This window comes from Muntiacus reevesi, chromosome 5 (genome assembly GCF_963930625.1).
Source record: "Muntiacus reevesi chromosome 5, mMunRee1.1, whole genome shotgun sequence".
Classification (NCBI taxonomy): domain Eukaryota; kingdom Metazoa; phylum Chordata; class Mammalia; order Artiodactyla; family Cervidae; genus Muntiacus; species Muntiacus reevesi.
Genome location: NC_089253.1, coordinates 7,329,571 through 7,349,622, shown reverse-complemented (window position 1 = coordinate 7,349,622; position 20,052 = coordinate 7,329,571). Strand labels below are relative to the sequence as shown.

The 20,052-nt window shown below is 40.6% G+C and overlaps 1 protein-coding gene and 1 long non-coding RNA gene across 3 annotated transcripts in view; one reads left to right on the top strand and one right to left on the bottom strand.

Annotated features, from left to right (window-relative positions):
* GRM5 (glutamate metabotropic receptor 5) overlaps positions 1 to 20,052 on the bottom strand; it is a 585,267-nt gene that overhangs the window by 8,517 nt on the left and 556,698 nt on the right. The window contains exon 8 of one of the 2 annotated variants that reach the window (XM_065936547.1): positions 10,015 to 10,110. The exons of the other annotated variant lie outside the window; for it this stretch is intronic. Within the exon in view, the coding sequence (XP_065792619.1) occupies positions 10,015 to 10,110 (96 nt within the window). The remainder of the gene's footprint in view (positions 1 to 10,014; positions 10,111 to 20,052) is intronic. 2 annotated transcript variants of the gene reach the window in all.
* The window catches only part of LOC136168835 (uncharacterized), a 190,612-nt gene that overhangs the window by 7,812 nt on the left and 162,748 nt on the right, over positions 1 to 20,052 (top strand). The gene's annotated exons all lie outside the window — the stretch shown is intronic.

Sequence of the window (20,052 nt, the reverse complement as noted above, 5' to 3'; positions counted from 1 at the left end):
AGTGGGTAGCCATTCCCTCCTCCAGGTGTACTCTCTATAATACACTTATTTTCTCTCTGACTTATTTTGAAATACCAGTAAATGAGAGGGGTGTAATGTCAAGGATAATCTTAAATCTGCACTGTTTTGAAAATTTTGATATTTCAACTAATATTGGTAATAAGATCTTTGTGATACATTTGCCAATGATTTTGATTCACCTGAGCTTTTTACATTGTGGTTGAGGGTTCTTGACATGAGACTTCCCTCAAAAAGGGTATAAGTGAATTCAAGAGAGAGCACACTTATGGAAGAAGGCTAGCAGGATTAGAGGATTCTCTATGAGTTAGAGGATTCTCTGTAGAGGTTGTTTTTCTTTTCCCTAGGACCTTGAGGTGAGGCAGCAGATGGACAGAAGGAAGGATGCTAAGCATGAGCTGAGTGAGGGATGGTGGGATGTGGGGACAAGCGATCAGTTTACTGAGCTGCTAGAGAGTACAAATCACAAGGGGTTCAAAACCTCATGGGAGGAAGAGACCATTTCCCTTGGGAGGGGATTGGCCAGGGAATGCTGCCAGCGTGCATGAGACAGAGTGCATCTAGGTTTTGAATAATTAGTAGGTTATGGCAAGATCCGAAGAGAGAATGTCAGGAATTGCTCTCCAGAAAGGTTTGCAATGACGGAAGTCCAGGAATCCACAAAGAGCTCTCCAAGAGATAACCAGTAGTCCAGTTGGACTGTGTGGGGTAGAGTTAAGAAGTTAAGGAATCAGAAGGTAGTGTTTAGACCTTTTTGTCTGCTGTAAAAAGTCTTGGCCATCCCAGACCTACAAGAATCTTCTTTCTCCTACTTTCTTTTGCTCTTTTAATAACTCAGTAGTAATCAGCCTTGGGCTTATTACTAATAGTATGTGGGATAGTTGGGTGATCTGCTATATGAGGCCAGAGAGGTGCTCTCATTGCTAGGGTGTGCATGCTCAGTCCCTCCAGCTGTGTCCAGTCTCCGAGAAGATGATATGTTGGGACAGGAGGGAAGTAGAAAAGGTCTTAGCTTCTTTGAGCACTAGTTACAATGCTGGGTTTTTATGATGCTGTTGTTCTGTCAACAACTCATGTCTGGCTCTCTGTGACCCCCTGCACTGTAGCCCGCCAGACTCCTCTGTCCATGGGATTCTCCTGGCAAGAATACTGGAGTATTTCCTCCTTCAGGGGGTCTTTCCAACCCAGGGGTTGAATCCGAGTCTCCTGCATTGGCAGGTGGATTCTTTACCAATGAGCCACCTGGGAAGCCCCTCATTATTAGATGCCCATGTAATCTACAGGATTAATCAATCAGTAAATGATTATATAAAGAAATACACATGGCTTTTCTGTGTTAAACTTCAAGTGTAAGAATTCCCTTCCGTTCTTTAATATTTCATGCATTTGATCTTCTTTCTTGAGCTCACCTAAAACAGTTGAACAAAGGAACCATGCATGCCGTAATCATCTTTAACCTTCACCACAGCTTCATCCATTGACCTTACTCCTCATCTGGTCCCTAGTCCTGGTCCTACTTCAGGAAAATATTCAAGCCTAATTAGTGTTTAACTTAGTCCTTCAGGTAGTGAGAAGAAGATTGATATAAAAAATAGTGGTAGCCAGGGTAGATTTAAGAGCTTGTTTTAAGAGGGTAGGATACAGTGTGAAGATGCTAACAGGTGTGGCCAAAATGAGGATAGAAAGGAACATATGGATGTGAAAACTATTGTGGATAAAAAAAAAGACATTTGTCCTTGTGTGTTGAGTTTTTCTTGTTGGTATTAGAGGAATTCAGAGAAAAGGTTGCTCACGGGGGAAGAAGCTCAAAGAAGGATTTGCAAATAGAGTGGAGCTTACCGAGGCCTGAAAGCCTAGGGAATGTTGAAATAACATGGATAAACAAAATCCAATTAATATGCGTCATGCATATATAGCAAAGAAAAACAATTCCATCTGTTTAAGTCTATGCAGCCCTTCCAAGAACCCCATGGTGGACTTCTGCCCCCCCTTTAAAGTAGTTGGAGCGAGAGCAGTGGCTGCATGCTTCTAGCATGGTTCTCTCCAAGGACATCTCTTAGTAAGCATTTAGTCCCTAATAAAACCCTGGTGGGAGGAGAAGCAGTCAGCCCTATTTTAAAGGTCTTTGGTCGAATAGCAACAGGAGGCCTTTTCAGTACATCCAGGTCCATTCAGGTGGTTTATTAAAGTGCCTGATGGTCTAGTATTGCTGCTGCTTTTTTTTTTTAATCTTTTAAATTACTTTTTATTGAAGTATAAATAGTTGATTTGCAATATTTTATGAGTTTCAGGTGAATACCAAAGTGAGTCAAAATTTTTATAGATTATATTTCATTTAAAGTCACTGCAAAATAATGGCTATCTTTTCCTGTACAATATAGACTTATAGCTTATTTATTTCCCCCCTCCCCCCAGTTTATTTAGTTTATACATAGTAGTTTATAGTATTGTGGCTTAACCACAAGATTTTATAAAGAGGAAGCATCCAATGAAGGGCAGGCAAAAGTGTGTGCCAAGCAGAGGCAGTTTATTGAATGATCACAGAGTTCTTTCTCAAGTTAAGCTGTTTCTTTCAATCCATAATTCAGTAACCTGGACTCTAAACTCCTCCTCATACTGAGATATGGATTCTAGGCTTAGCTGAGGTGCTTCAGCTGAGAAGTTTTTTCCAAGACAGGAAATGATTTTTTTTTTTTTTCCTCCAAGCAATCACTATAGTGCCCAGATTGCAACTGAGCAGAGAACAAAAGAAGACACAGCTGTCTTGGGCCTCTGCTGCACCGTGCAGTCAGGAAGACTTTGCGGAAGAATCCAGCTTGATTTAAGCCTTGAATAAAACATGGGATTGGGATTGGTGGTGAAGGAGAGTCCTGGAATGATAACAGCTCCCATCTGAGTAGAACTTTCTACTTCACAAGGCGTTTTCCCCTATGCTGTTATATTTGACCTTCTCAACAGCTGTTTGACATGCACTTAGCGACATCGCATTTTTCATGATAGGTCTGTTCCTGCACTAGACCCAGAACCCTCCTGGGCAGCAACTGCACGTATCTCCTGTGCTTAGGATGGTGCCTGGTACAGAGCAGGGGGCTGGGAGTCTCAAGACAAAGTGGAAGTGAAAGTGAAGTTGCTCAGTCCTGTCCGACTCTTTGCAACCCCATGGACTGTAACCTACCAGGCTCCTCCTTCCGTGGGATTCTCCAGGCAAGAAGACTGGAGTGGGTTGCCATTTCCTCCTCCCTTTCACTTCAAGAAGATGAAGTCAGTTCTTTCACCTTGAATGCTTGGTATAGACAGGTTTCACTAACTTGTGTTATAGGTGCAAAAACTGAGGTTTATGGAACGTAACTAAATTGTCTAACTCAAAAGGCAGAACAGGGCCTCAAACATGACCCTAAATGAAGATCACAGCCACCACGCAGTATTGTCTCTGCGAATGGCCAAGATGCACGCTGAACTGGGGGGCTGACAAGACATACCTTTGCGGAGCAGCAAGGGCAATGGCAGCGCCAAAATCTGTGTCCATAAAATGACCTGCTGATAAATTCCAAAGCTCTGTATCGACATTCACCTGAACATCGCAGAGATGACTCCTGAGGGACTGTAGGATAAGAGAACTGCCCTGGAATTTTACAGTGAAAAACTAATTCCTTCATTTTTTTTTTTGGCCACTCATTGTGGCATGTAAGATCTTAATTCCCTGACCAGGGATCAAACCCATGCTGCCTGCAGTGGAAGCACGGAGTCCTAACTACTGGACTGCCAGGGAAGTCGCCCAAACGGTTTCCATTTAGACAAAAGATTCCTTTTGACCTTAGTTGAAACACTTCAAGTAATGCGTGTAGCTTAGATCTGATGTATGAAGAGTACTTGAAGTTCGCAGCTTGAATCCCTCTTGGACGTCTACCACTGACCTGCTTATTGTTAACATCTATAAAAGAGCTCCTCATTTAAGAAAGCAGTTTTTTGGATTATTTTTTCTTTTCACATAAAATGGACACATGCCACAGGTGGGAGGCACAGTTCCAGTTCCATTCCCTTTGGGATGCTTCACATGCTTCGTGATGTATCTCTGCAACCTTTCCTTCCTCCCTCCCTCCCTCTCTCCTTCCTCTCTCCCTTCCTTCCTTATATTATCGTAAGGACACTTAAAATGAGACCTACCCTCTTAAATATTTTAGTGGACAACATAGTATTATCACATCATACCTGTTAGGATAACTATTAAACAACAACAACAACAAAAAAAAACAAGGGATAATAAATGTTTCTAAGGATGTGGAGAAATTGGAATCCTTGCACAGTGTTGGTGGGAATGCAAAATATCTGTGGACAACAGTATGGAAGTTCCTTAAAGAACTGAAAACACTGCAGCCTGATCCAGCAATCCTACTTCTGGGTATACATTAAAAAAAAAAATTGGAATTAGGATCTCAAAGAGGTATTAGTACCTTCATGTTCACTGAAGCATTATTCACAGTAGCCTAACAACCTAAATGTCCATTGATGGATAAATGGATAAAGAAAATGTGTCCTTTCTGAAGAGTCATTTTTGCAAAGAAGACATAAAAATAGCCAACAGGTACATGAAAAGGTGCTTATCATTAATTATCAGGGAAACGCAGGTCAAAACCACAATCATGCCATGCCTGCTAGAATGGCCACTATCAAAAAAGAGAAGAAATGACGAGCCTTGACGAGGATAGGGAACAAAGGGAACCCTCGTACACTTTGGTGGGAATATGAATGGATGCAGCCACTGTGGAAAACAATTTGGAGGCTCCTCAAAAAATTAAAAAAATCACACTACCATGTGAAGCCAGCAAATCCACTACTGGGTATTAATCCCAAAGAAATGAAATCATTATCTTGAAAAGATATCTGTACCCCCATGTCTGTTGTAGCAGTATTTACAATGGCCAAAATATGGAAGCAATATGAGTTCATGGGCTTCCCAGGTGGCGCTAGTGGCAAAGAACTCACGGGCAAAGGCAGGAGGTATGAGAGATATGGGTTCAGTCCCTGGGTCAGGAAGCTCCCCTGGAGGAGGAAATGGCAACCACGCCAGTATTCTTGCCTGGAGAATCCCAAGGACAGAGGATCCTGGTGGGCTACAATCCATGGAGTCGCAGAGTCGGACATGACTGAAGCGACTTAGCACTAGCACTGAGTCCATTGGTGGACAAATGGATAAAGAAAATGTGGTTTAAAAATATTATTCAGCTTATTCTATTTAGAAATAGAAGGAAATCCTGCCATTTATGACAACATGGATGAAATGCGAGGGCATTATATTAAGTGAAATAAGCTAGAGAAAGACAAATACTGTTATGATCTCATATGTCCCATGGAAAGGAAAAATATCTTGCTTATAATGTTTTTGTGAGAACTTGATGAATAACATTTGTGAAGGGACTACCAGTGTCTGATGCATAGTAATTACAATAATGGCAGCAATTGTTATTAGTTTTATTTGTTTTAGAACATCTCTGAATATGTTAGAACGTTAATTTGAAGTTGATGTTGGGGAGGGATGGAGACAAGACTATTGCAGCCATCCTCACCTATTGCTCAGCGACCAGCTGGCCTCTGCTATGCTGCAAAGCCGGACTCTCTCTCTTCTATGGGCCCTGAAGTTTTTCTTTATGGCCTTTGTTGTAACGTCTGTTTTGTCTGATATGAGTATTGGGACCCCTGTTTTTTTGTCATTTCCGTTTGCATGAAATATTTTTTCTAACCCCTCACTTTCAGTCTGTTTGTGTGCTTTGCCCCAAAGTGGGTCTCTTGTAGGCCACATGTTGTAGGCTTTTCTTTTTTAAACAATCTGCCACTCTATGTCTTTTGATTGGAGCATTTTATGGACTCTGAATTTTGTATAACTATGTGTCTAGCCATTTCTGAACATTTATTATTATTTAGTTTCTATTACTCTTAATTCTGTTTGTACTGGCATAGGTTACTATTTATATTAAACAAGGAGTTAATCTGATAAATAATTATTCTTTGGGGGAAGAGTTCCACATTGCTTTGCAGTGATCTGTTTTTCTGACTCTGTTCCTCAGTGGACAGTGAATTTTCAAAGGCATTAGTCTTGACTTGGTCATCCATTCACCTTGAGTCTTGTCAGTGCTTGACTCATAGTAGAAGCTTAATAATGAGCATTATATGGAGAATGAAATAACTGAATGAATGAAAGGCAAAAGAATCCTAGCACAGATATCATGTTTTGGGGTTACTTTCAAATCTGAGCTCCTTATTCATTTAATAATGACTCTTATGATGTCATTGTTACTGGATTCTCCAAGGAATTATTAAATATTTATACCCACTAATATTAGATGCTGCATCTACTAGGTGAAAGTCAGTTAATCAACTGATCTTTCTTTCACATAATTGATATCATGACATAACAACAGTAAAAATCACCCCTTACCACCCTCCTTCCCTCAAGCACTGAATGGGCTTTAGATCTATTTCATTTGTTGAAGGAGGGCCCTTTCTCAGAGACTGGGAAACTCAGAGTGGCTGTGCCTCCCCATCACGGAGTCTAACATGAGCACATCGGAATGCAGACTTAAGAAGCACAGAGGTGGAATCCCCCTGCTGAGGCGGGCAGTGATGACATTCATTGTTGAGGTTCTAGCCATTTCTGGGGGTGAATCATCTCTGTATGAACTCCCACATTACAGGGTTTAGAGAATTCCCGTTTCTTAGAGCATCTCCCTGTTTAGGACTCTCTCTTACTCCTCCTGCAATCAGGAAGACTGCTCTGAAACAGACTGTCCACTGTGAAAGTATGAACAAATGACAAATTATGCTACAGTCAGACGGAAAAAGAAAGTTCACCCAAAGGGAAAACAGCGACATAGTGTTTCGGGAAGCTAGACTGATCTGGGGACATACAGTGTTCTGATTCCTTTCCAAGCGTGGGAGAGGGTAGGAGGAGGAGGGAGAGGGGAGGCGTTGTCTCCAGGCCCTGCCAGCGCTGCTGACAAGGTCACGCTGTTCTGCTGGGCTGTGACTGCAAGCCTGGTACAACTGCTCCTCCTCTCCTGCTAAGCAGTGGACCTCCCCAAGCGTAAATTTACAGGATCCAGCCCACTCTGTAGTTTGTGAGATGCAGGTTGACGTTCCTGTTCCTGGTTTTCTGTGGTGGTTTGAGCTTCCCTTAGCCCCTCCCGGGGACTGGCTGGACTTGATGGTGGCCACAGAATCACCCCCGAAGTTTGCAGAGTAAACATGATGCCTGCCTGTGACTCTGGGAAGCAACTGGGGGGCGGAGTGGGAGTGGATGAGAAAGGCCTTATCAGCAGATACAAAACGTATCTACCAAAGTCTTGTGTAGGTATTCTTGTTTCCTGCCCTTCCATTCTATTTCTGAGCAAGCAACTTGAGATTACTCTAACCCCTTATTTAGAAATAGTTTACACTGCAGTGGTCTTCCCTCTGATATCTTAATATCTTTCTCATAATATTCATGTTAAGCTTATTTCTTCTGGATAAATATATTTGTGTGCATATTGATATGAACAACTATAAGGACTCCTTCCATGGACTCTTTCTCTGTCAGTTTTTACTTGATGCTAAAGAAATGAGAAGAAAAAGTAGGAAGGGAAGGTCATTTGTTTCTTCTTAACTGTTCTTAATCTGTGGGGCTAAGGTGTTTGCTCCAACAGAACTGTCTTTGGTGCAGCGTACACTGTTCCCCTCTACCTGCCAGGACATAATCAGTGTAATAAGCCTCGCCATTACCTTGGCTTTATACAAACAAATGCTAAATGATGTCTTCCTGTTGTAGGGAAATGGACCATTCCAGTGTAGGCACACTGTGTGGCTACCTTTGTAGATCTGGGCCTGAACCAAGGAAGCTGGCGTCCCCTTACTCACGCTCTGTCTTCTCACCTGTTTTCAATCAAGGCAGCCTTGAACAAATTAATCACTAGTCTGATCAGATTTGAGAGTTCGAGGCACTGACCAAACCCTCTTGAGAATGCTGCATGACAGAATTGAAACCTGATGTTTGCCATGAATAGCTCCACGTCATCTCCTACACAAATGGGTTATTTCAAAACACAAGTTTATGGACTGACTAAATCAGAATGAGCTTGGAAACTTGTTACACTATAGATTCCTAGGTTTTGCTTCAGTATATATTTTTATATATATATATATTTTAAACTTTTTATTTTGTATTGTGGTAAAGCCGATTAACAACGTGGTGATAGATTCAGGGAAACAGCAAAGGGACTCAGCTATACATATTCATGTATCCACTCGCCCCCAAACTCCCCTCCCATCCAGGCTGCCACATGACATGGAGCAGAGTTCCCTGTGCTATATACTCTAGGTCCGTGTTATCCATCTTTACCTCAGTGTATTTGAAAGGCACTGAGGTTTGCTAGGTTTGGGAGGTCCATCCGAGACAGTGCTTCAAATCAGAAGGCACTTTGGACAGAGCCTCTGTGCTCGTCTGGGACAGTGTTTTCACCTTGCCCTGCCAACCCTGACACTGTTTGAATGATTTTCAAGTACAGGAATGACGCCACTTTCTCACGTCTGAATGGAAGGACACTAGGAGCCCCAGTACCAGTCTGTTGAGTGAGCCCCACAAAATGATCCATTGGTGGTTATCTTCCAGATACACTGGGATCTAAAGACGGCCGTATACAGGGACATAAGGCCATCAGATATACCCCTGTGCACACGCACGTGCCTACACATACACATGCTCTCACTGTCTTGTGCTGGGAGCAGTGGATGAAGTCAGTCAAGCTCTTGACCAGGCTGCTAGGTCAGGACACCATTTTCACAGACTGCAATGTGAATGGCCTTCCAAAAGTTGTGCCAGTGTCCTTGTAGAAACAGGCATTATTTTGGAAACCTAAAGAAACCCACTGCCGCGGAATCGAACAGTGTTGGGGAGTGAAAGTTCAGTGGGATTGGATTCTCTCGTCGCTCTGCGGCAGGATCGCAGGCTCTGCTTTTAGTACATGCACACACGTGTGTGCACACTGCACTCTCTGCACGTCCCCTTTCCTTTAACCCAGGCTGATTTTCGAGAGCTTCCCTTCCACACAACAGACAGATGGACTGGGAAATGCTACAGCAAATTAGGGGTGGGGAGCTAGTTCATGGTGATCAGTTTCCCAACTCAGGGCCCCTCCAGCCTCCTGGAACCATTTAATGCCAGCCTTGACAGTCTTTATCTCCAGAGCCCTCTTCTTTGAAACCCAGTCCCATGCAATAAAGCACGATTATTTCATGCAACACAGCTTAGTCGATGCTCATAGTTCCAAGTAGCCCCGTTTCCTGGGCACAGCTCAGTTGGGAAGGCCTGGTAGGAAGGAACATGCAGAGCGCAGCGACACAGGGCGTTCACCACCAAACACAGAGGAGGAAGGGAGCTGCAAAGCTACAGTAGCTAGAGGAGGACCAGCTTTCCTGGTGTCAGTTCACAAAGAGCTGCTGGCCTCCGCGGTTCGCTTGTTTGGCCTGGCGTTTGCCCTTGGCTATGAGTTGACTTTTGACTCAGTGCAAGTCAGATTAATTCCCAGGCTTGTGAGATCAGGGCTGAATCTTTCCCTCCATTGCAGTCCTTCCCTCAAAACCAGTCCTAGGCTTTTGCCGTTTAATTTTTGTCAAGCGACTGGATGGTTCTGAGTTTCCTCCCATCTCTTCCACTTTGCAAACTCCACAGAAGCGTTTGACCAGTACGTTAAGATCCACAGGGCCACTGACTGTGAGCTAAGGCTTCAGACATGCAAAGCGCACAGCCCTGGGGAACAGCAGCATCTGGGACAGGAGGCTCCCATCACTTCTTGTGAGGATGGTGTGGGTTTTGCAAATCAAACACACGCACAAACCCAGCAGAGGCCCAGGTTGGACACACTGCCTGGGAGGCAGGACTGGGCAAGGACCCGGGCCAGGGAGCCACCTGTTCCTGCAGCTTGCAGACACGTAGTTCACACCACCTCAGGCCACTCACGTTTTGCTTACCTGCTCATGGTTGCTCTCCCACCATTCCCCATACTCCCTTTGGGGGTGAAACACTCTATTTCCGACTTGTGCTGGGCCAGCCTCCTGTCTTTGTACCTGGTGAGCGTGAACAAGGACAGGAGCAAACAGAAAGATGTGATTGTGGGCTTCACTGGCTGGGCTGAGGGAGAGCTGGGCTCTGGAGGGTGGCCCCGCAGCTGAACGGGGCCCCGGCTTCCACCGTGGTGGCTGACCGGTGACGCTGTAGATGGTCGTGATGGTATGTGGATCACACTGCAGGGCCATTTTGTCACTTCTTGGTTGAACCACATGTGGTCTACCCTTTTAAATTGCCTATTGATCACATTTAATAATCTATGGCAAAAGAAACATAATTCATAGCATCTAACGAAAAGATGAATGTCAGTAAATCAGAATTTACTTAATGTTTACCATGTGTCAGCCATGATGCTGGAATTTGACCTAGATGCAGTCTTGGCAACAACTCATGGCAGAGCCTCTATTTTTTTTTTTTTTTTTTTAATTATATCCATTTTACCGAAGCAGAAACCTAAGATTATAAGGATTGAGCAGACTGATCAAGGATTTGAACACAGGAAGCTAAATTCAGAACCTGCACTTTTAGCTATTATAATGTGTTGCCTCCTAGTTTAAAAAGTCATCCGTGTCATTAATGAACCTTCACTGAGTACTACTATGTCTGTGTGTTATATTGGAAACTGGTGATGCCAAGAGACAAAAGAGATGTTCCTTCGATGTAGGAGGTTTATACAACCTTTAAACTGATGCGTGACCGTCAGTACTCTGTTCCTGCATTGTGGAGGGTGGTTCAAACAGCTTTTACATCAGAGTTGGTAATTCAGCGCACCTGGAAGGTACTAGAAGTTTCAACTAAAATTTGTGATTTCCAATATTTGTCAGCTACGTGGTGCATCAAGATGAGCCCTTGTATTTGTATGCCAGTTTTCAGAGCCTACATACTTTCACAGAAATAATCTCTCTTTTATTCATCAGTTTAAGCCTGTGGGGGTAATTAAAGAAGCACTGTTATCTTCATTTGCCAAATGAGGAAACAGACTTACTTAACTAACTTGACCAGAATCACAAGCCTACCTAGTTGAGAGGAATCGTCTGTAGAGCTTATAAGGGTCCAAGACTCTTAAGATTTATTGTGTTTATTACATTTTCCCTCCTAAATCAGGAGCCTGACCTGGTACCATGTCATCCATGTTCCTGGTATTCAGCAGGTAGTGATAAGAGTGTCTTACTTTCAGAAGACTTGTTTGCCCTTGATATAGTTACATTTTAGAAAAGTTTCTTTTCCTTCTGTTTCACTAATAATATTAAATAAAACAAAAAGCAGTAGAATTATAATCATTATTTGTCCTGGGATAAAGGCCTTCCTCATAACGTTGATTTCTTCTAAGATGTTAAAAGTATTTAGCATCTGAGTGAAAGTGAAATGGCTTATTAAACGAAGCAAGATAGATCACCTTCTTCAGCAGATGTTAGTTGAGCATCTATTAAATTCTAGAAATTGGGCTTTGTCCTGGGGATAGAGACATAATTAACCCACAGGTGTTGCCTTGTAGAGCTCACCGTCTCTTGGGAGAAGGAAGGCGAGAAGGCAGTATGTACTAAGTAACTTTAGGTCTAGGCCATAAAGAAGATAGGAAAAGAACTTAAAGACCAGATTGAGCAGCCTTTACTGCACCAAAAAAGACACCTTAGAAGAGGATCCCCTGTGAAGTACCGATCATCGAAGGACATTCACACTGCAGTGGGAAGTTTTTTGTGTTTATTTGTGAATTGAGTTACACGGCCAGAAAATGGCTTTGGAGATTAATTTAAGAGAATATTAATAGAATAGTAGAATTATTTATGATTCCTTACAAAGGGGTCCTTGAAGTATTTTTTAACATCTTCTGTTAGGCTAATTTCCAGTTAATTTAAATCTTTTAATAGATAACTTAGGACATCTACACTTCCTGTTCAGAACTCTTCTGTCTCTGTCTCGCTTATGTACACACACACACACACACACACACACACACACACACACTGCCAAGTGCCCCTGCTTATGAAACAGATCCTAAACATTCTGCTCTCTCCTAACCCATTCTGTTTTGGTAAAAAATTTATAAATAATATAAAAATAGAAGTCCCAACTTAATTCTAGTAAAGCAAGGGATACATTAGACTTATTTGGAACTTCCAAATAGTTCTTGTTTTCAGAGGAAGGTGAATTTACAGACTGTCACTTATAGACTGGGAAGCTCATCTTTGCTATCAGATGGGACCCTCCCTCTTCCTGTCTATAACTATAATTACAGCTTAAGTATGTTTACCAGATGCCTAAATAGACCACATTTTCATTCATTTATGCGTTATTCCACTCAACAATAATGTACAGTTTAAAGTGGCTAATAATGCTTTTATAGTCTCTGCTGCAGCTGCATAATTCTATTTGGGCGTTTAAAAAATAAAAAAACATCAACTAAAAATAGTTGAAGCTCTTCAGAATGTATAATTAATAAAATGTCAGTGAAATTTATTTCTCTTATGTAATAAGTTCGTATATCTTTTAGGCACCTACTTAAACCTAGGTACACATGCACATGTCCACATGTATCCACACACAGGCACATACTTGGGAGGACTGTTTTAAGTACTTTACAAATACTGACTCACTTTTCAAATAAAGTGCTTTGTAATTATTTTCAAGGTCACAATAAAAATAATAAGAACTATATATATATGTAAATGCCTTAATTGCTTTGTTACACACAAGAGATTGACACAACATTGTGAATCAGCTATACTTCCATTTTAAAAAGTTCTAAAAAAGAAATAATGATAACAGAACATTGAGTGTACCAGGTGCTATATTATCCTCAGTTCTTAAAACTACCCTGAAGAGTAGGTGCTATTATCATCCTAAAGAGGGAGGCATTGAGGATGAACATGAGTAAACCCAGGCCCACATGGTTTATGAGTAGGGAACCCAGGATGAGAGTTTGTGCCTCTGATTCCTAAGCTCATCTTATTTCCATTCAACTTCCATATAAGTAACAATGTCAATAATTTTAGAAACAAGACTAAAACTTATTAACTTTACATTGTGTTCCCTTGTTTGGGTTTAATTCACAGCATTCCTATTTACTGAATACTCTATGTGCAAGGTACTGTGATAAGGAGCATGTGGGTAACTCATTGATATGTTCACAATCTGGAGTGGGATGATGAATTGTAAACAGATAATTTTTAAAGAAAGTGAGAAGTTTTATTGTAGAAACATTCAAGAAGGACTTTTAACCCATACTAGGAGGACTGGAAAAACTTCAGCAAGATATGATCCTACAGTAAATCGTCAAAGATGAGAAGGAATACATTATGAAGAGAAAGGTAGACAGGCAGGAAAAAAAATCCAGCACAAACATGTGAGAGGCTTAGCAGCATGGTGTAGATGGGTAAAACAGTGCTTTCTTTTTTTTTTTTTTTCCCCCCCACTGTGATAGTGGTTTAGTTGCCAAGACCTGCCCAACTCATTTGTGACCCTTTGGGCTACAGTCCGCCAGGCTCCTCTGTCCATGGGATTTCTCAAGCAAGAATCCTGGAGTGGATTGCCATCTCCTTCTCTGGGGATGTTCCCAACCCAGGGATCAAACCTGCAGCTCCATGTAAAATAAGACAAGGTAAAATGCAGGGTGTAGATGGATAGGGATATAAAACATAGCTTATGGGTGAATTTATACTGTATGTTGTGAGATTCCACTGTGAGATCTTAAGGCTAAGGGAAAAAAAACCAAACAAACATAGAGTTGACATTTAGATAAAATACCATGGACTTGAGATAGATTTGAGGTAGACTACTTGAGATAGACTCATTCTACTGCAATAGTCGTGTGAGAGATGATGAGATAATTCCTTGCGGTAGTGATGATATGGAGAAAGAGTAGATAACTGTTTCAAGAATATATGGGAAGTAAAATGAGTAGGAATATTGATGAATTTGGGTTTCCTTATGGCTTAGCTGGTAAAGAATTCACCTGCAATGCAAGAGACCTGTGTTCAATCCTTGGGTTGGGAAGATCCCTTAGAGAAGGGAAAGGCTACCCACCCCAGTATTCTGGCCTGGAGAATTCCATGGACTGTATAGTCCATGGGGTCGCAAAGAGTTGGACATGACTGAGCAACTTTCAGTTTCACTTTTCATTGATAAAGAGAAAAGTGTAGAATGCTACCTAAGTTACTGCCTTGGGTGGTGCACTTAACTAAGTTAAGAAAATATAGGAGAGGGTATATATTTGGAGGAAGAAATAAAAAGCTTCATTGTGGAATATGGGCCTGGTGGAACATACAATTGGACACATTTAGTAGGCACATGGATTTAAGAATCCAGAAGTTAGGGGACTCTTACATAGTTGGGAGTCATCAGCATACAGATGATTGCAGGTACCATGAGGATGGTTGAAAGTACCCACAAAAAACAGATAAACTATGGGATGGTCACGGGAAGGGAATTATATACTCATTCAGTCTACCTGTTCAAAAACTTCTATAACACTGTTTATGTAAGCATTCCTGATAAAAACTTTTTGAGTACCTACTATATGTTAGATGCTGAATTCAGGGTTCTTCAATCTGCTATTTTTTTTCCTTCATACTCTTTAGACTTGTAGATCTGTGCTCAGTATAGTTTTGATACTCTGGTTTCTATGCCGTAACTCTGGTATGAAAAACTGTCTTACTAGTTTTTGAATATTTAAGAATGAATTGTTCTGAAATTAGCTTTAGTTACCTTCTGTAAAGATTTTTTTGTTGTTGTTGTTCTTTTTGTATCTCCTTTGTTCAGGAAGCTCTAGTTCCTCTTAGATCTACAAGGACCATGTTTATCTGGTGATAAAATTAAAAACTAAAAATTAGAGCAAAAGATAAAATTTAAAAATATGGGGGTAGTCCCTCAGGAATGGATAGTAAATGTAATTTGCCCATAATGATTTGAATAAAAATTCCATTTCTTTATTTCCTTTCCCCCATTTCTATCAGTGCCTACTAGACATTGGATTACTGAAATTTCTATACAGGCTGTGTGGTTCAAAATGGGTAAATGAATGCAGAATGAGACAAAAGATTAGAATAAAATGAATATATTCAAACAAAAATGTGTATATTAGGTGAAATAGCAGATATTGTGGGGATGATGCCTAAAGCTAAAAGGAAAAGAGAGAGTTTGATATTAGAAGTGACTATTACTTATGTGAGGGAGATTGAGGTAATAAATTTATAAGAAGTAGAATGACTAAAATGATGATTCTAATTGTATTAGAAGTTAATCATTACAACTGAGAAATGAGCCTATGATGATAGTTTGCCTTTTGTTGTTGTTTTGTCGCTGAAAAGTCATGCCTGACTGTGACCTCATGGACGGTAGCCCTCCAGGCTCCTCTGTCCTTGGAATTCTCCAGGCAGGAATACTGGAGTGGGTTGCCACTTCCTTCTCCAGGGGATCTTCCCAACTCAGGGATTGAACCTGTGTCTCCTGCATTGGCAGATGGATTTTTTTTTTTTTTTTTTTTTTTTTTTTACCACTGAGTCACCTGGGAAGCCCTAATTTGCCCTTTATATAGCCATTAAAGTAACTCAGAATGGTAGCAGAGCTTGGAGTAGACAGAAACTCTTTACCCAGAAGTTGGTAGTAGATAGTACTTTTAAACAAAGTTGAAGGATAGAGGGATAACTAGATGTCAACAGCCTCAGAGAAGGCAGTTTTTCACTTTTACGTTTACGGTGTGTGGAATGTGTCTGGAGGCAGTATGGAGTTGCTAACTCCCAGCCACGTGCCATAAGAATATGTGATGCTGAAGGATAAGTAACCTTCTATGAAAGGCCTATAGGGGGAGGCATGTCCTTAGATCCACCTTCATCTTCAGCCTCTTCACTAAACACACCATTTATTCTATTTCTTTAACTCTCAAACCATACTAGGTATCATTCAGTTTAGTGAAATCCACAGGGAGATAGTTTATCCTATGGGTAGAAACCATTGTACACATATTTTACTTTATTCTATCATTCTTTAAAATATTTAGAGGAAAAGAATCCAATGTAGTCTATCTTAGAAGTCAGTGAAAGGATTCAAGCTATTAATAACTCATTTATTTGATGTATATTTTCAACCCACCCACTGAAACTCTTTTACTGGTGATCTTGTAGAGTAGAAATGTTTGTTGAGTCCTCTTCATCAAAACTAATGCCTTTTAATTATATTAGCACTTTCTCCTGGAAAGCATTTGTTCCATGAAAACATTTGGCATCCCTTAATTAAGTTGTTGTTCAGTTGCTCAGTGGTATCTGATTCTTTGTGACCCCATGGATGCAGTATGCCAGGCATCCCTGTGCTTCACCATCTCCCAGAGATTGCTCAAACTCATGTCCGTTGAGTTGATGATGCCATCCAACCTTCTTATCCTCTGTTGCCCCTTTCTCCTCTTGCCGTCAGTCTTCCTCAGTGTCAGGGTCTTTTCCAATGAGTCGGCTCTTTGCATCAGGTGACCAAAGTACTAGGGCTTCAGCATCAGGCCTTCCAATGACTATTCAGGACTGATTTCCTTTAGGATTGACTGGTTTGATCTCCTTGCAGTTCAAGGGACTCTCAAGAGCCTTCTCCAGCACCACAATTTGAAAGCATCAATTCTTTAGCACTCAGCCTTCTTTATGATCAACTCTCACATCCATACATGACTACTGGAAAAACCGTAACTTTGACTATATGGACAGTTGTCAGAAACGTGATGGCTCTACTTTTTAATACACTGTCTAGGATTTCTATAGCTTTTCTTCCAAGGAACAAGTATCTTTTAATTTCATGGCTGCAGTCACTCTCCGCAGTGATTTTGGAGCCCAAGCAAGTAAAGTCTCTCACTGTTTCCATTGTTTCCCCATCTATTTGCCAGGAAGTGATGGGACCAGATGCCATGATCTTAGTTTTCTGAATGTTGAGTTTTAAGCCAGCTTTGTCATTGTCTTCTTTCACTTTCATCAAGAGGCTCTTTAAGACCAGTACAGTATACTGACACATATATATGGCATTTAAAAAGATGGTCACGATAACCCTATATGCAAAACAGAAAAAGAGACACAGATGTACAGAACAGACTTTTGAACTCTGTGGGAGACGGTGAGGGTGGGATGTTCAGAGAGAATAGCATTGAAACATGTATACTATCAAGGGTGAAACAGATCACCATCCCAGGTTGGATGCATGAGACGGGTGCTCAGGGCTGGTGCACTGGGAAGACCCAGAGGGATGGGATGGGGAGGGAGGCGGGAGAGGGGATCGGGATGGGGAACACATGTAAATCCATGGCTGATTCATGTCAATGTATGGCAAAAACCACTACAATATTGTAAAGTAATTAGCCTCCAACTAATAAAAATAAATGAGAAAAAATAGTAAAGGCAATCAATAAACATTTGTTGAATGAAAAAAAAAAGAGGCTCTTTAATTCCTTTTCACTTTCTTCCATTAGGGTGGTTTCATTTGTATATCTGAGGTTATTGATAGTCCTTCCAGCAGTCTTGATTCCAGCTTGTGCTTCATCCAGCCTGGCATTTCTCATGATGTACTCTGCATAGAAGTTACATAAGCAGGGTGACAATATACAGCCTTGATGTACTCCTTTCCCAATTTTGATCCAGCCCACTGTTTCATGTCCTATTCTAATTGTTGCTTCTTGACCTGCATACAGGTTTCTCAGGAGACAGATAAGGTGTTCAGGTATTCCCATCTCCTGAAGAATTTTCTGCAGTTTGTTTTGATCCACACAGTCAAAGGCTTTAGTGTAGTCAATGAAGCAGAAGTAGATGTTTTTCTGGAATTGTCTTGCTTTTTTGATGATCCAACGGATGTTGGCAATTTTATCTCTGGTTCCTCTGCCTGTTCTAAAACCAGCTTGAACATCTGGAAGTACATGGTTCATATCTTGCTGAAGCCTGGCTTGGAGAATTTAGAGCATTACTTTGCTAGCATGTGAGATGACTGCAATTGTGTGATAGTTTGAACATTCTTTGGGATTGGAATGAAAACTGACCTTTTCCAGTCCTATGGCCACTGCTGAGTTTTCCAAATTTGCTGGCATATTGAGTGCAGCACTTTAGTAGAATCGACTTTTAGAATTTGAAATAACTCAGCTGGGGAATTCCATCTCATCCACTAGCTTTGTTAATAATAATGCTTCCTAAGGCCCACTTGACTTCACATTCTGGTATGTCTAGCTCTAGGTGAGTGATCACACCATCATGATTATCTGGGTCGTGAAGATCTTTTTTGTATGGTTCTTCTGTGTATTCTTGCCACCTCTTCTTAATATCTTCTGCTTCTGTTAGGTCCATACCATTTCTGTTCTTTATTGTGACCATCTTGCATGAAATGTTCCCTTGGTATCTCTGATTTTCTTGAATAGATCTCTAGTCTTTTTTCATTCTATTGTTTTTCTCTACTTCTTTGCATTGATCACTTAGGAAGGCTTTCTTATCTCTCCTTGCTGTTCTCTGGAACTCTGCATTCAGTTGGGTATATCTCTTCCTTTCTCCTTTGCCTTTAGCTTCTCTTCTTTTCTCAGCTCTTTGTAAGGCCTCCTCAGACAACCATTTTGCCTTGTTGCATTTCTTTTTTGGGGGGATGCTTTTGATCACCGCCTCCTGTACAATGTTATGAACTTCCATCCATAGTTCTTTAGGCACTCCATCAGATCTAATCCCTTGAATCTTATTTCCACTGGATAAGCAGATGATACTTGATTTAGGTCATACCTGAATTGCCTAGTGGTTTACTCTATTTTCTTCAACTTAAATCTGAGTTTTGCAATAAATAGATGATTATTTGAGCCACAGTCAGCTCAGTTCTGGGCCTTAATGTTGAGTGGTTTGCTTTGGAAACGAACCAAGATCGTTCTGTTGTTTTTGAGATTGCACCCAAGTACTGCATTTCAGACTCGTACTGACTATGAGGCTATTCTGTTTCTTCTAAGGGATTCTTGCCCACAGTAGTAGATATAATGGCCATCTGAATTAAATTTCCCCATTCCCATCCATTTTATTTCACTGATATCTAAACTGTCCATGTTCACTCTTGCCATCTCCTATTTGACCACTTGCATTTAACCACTTCCTTAATAACAATTTCCAAATGTCTTTAATCCAAAGAAAAGACTTAAAGCTTATTTCCCTGTCTTAAACACACCTGAAAAACAGGATGTGCATGTTTTAGGGATAAACTGCTTAACCATCCCTTGGTCTATTTATGTATAAGATTGCTTTTTTTTTTTTTTTTTTGGTTCAAGAGTATTTATTTAATTAATTTATTTATTTTTTAATTTTTTAAATTTTTTTAAATTTTTTTTTTAATTTTTCAGTGGGTTTTGTCATACATTGATGTGAATCAGACATAGAGTTACACGAATTCCCCATCCCGGTCTCCCATCCCACCTCCCTAAGATTGCTTTTTGAAGCACATATCTTATTTTAAATGACACACAAACTGAAGGCATTAATAAAATTAAAAAGTCAGTGAAAGGATCACGGAGAATGTTGGAAATTTCATGTATGTTTTCTATGTAGATTCAATATGAAATGGACATCAGTGGAGCAGGAGAGGAGCACTGTACTGTTAATGTGTAGGAGGGTGTTCTTTAAGGAAATCTCTCATTCAAATGATCATAAATGCATCTCATTTACAAAGTAAATTTAAATCTTATTTTTCTTCATCTATTTTCTCTTATTCAGGATAGACATATGTATGAGTTGTGCCAATAAAGTACAGAAAAAATAAGAATTATTGAAGTAGTTATAGAACAAATCACTTTGAATGTCAGAAAACCCAATAAATGATTTTCACACCAAAATTGCTGTCAAGAAGGCAGAGTTTTGAAGCTAAGATTAAGTATAAATCTGGAAAACTGGAGAATTAAATGATCAGAGTGAATAAAACTTGTGAATGAATATGTGGATGAATAAGTGAATAAAATGGAAAGGTAA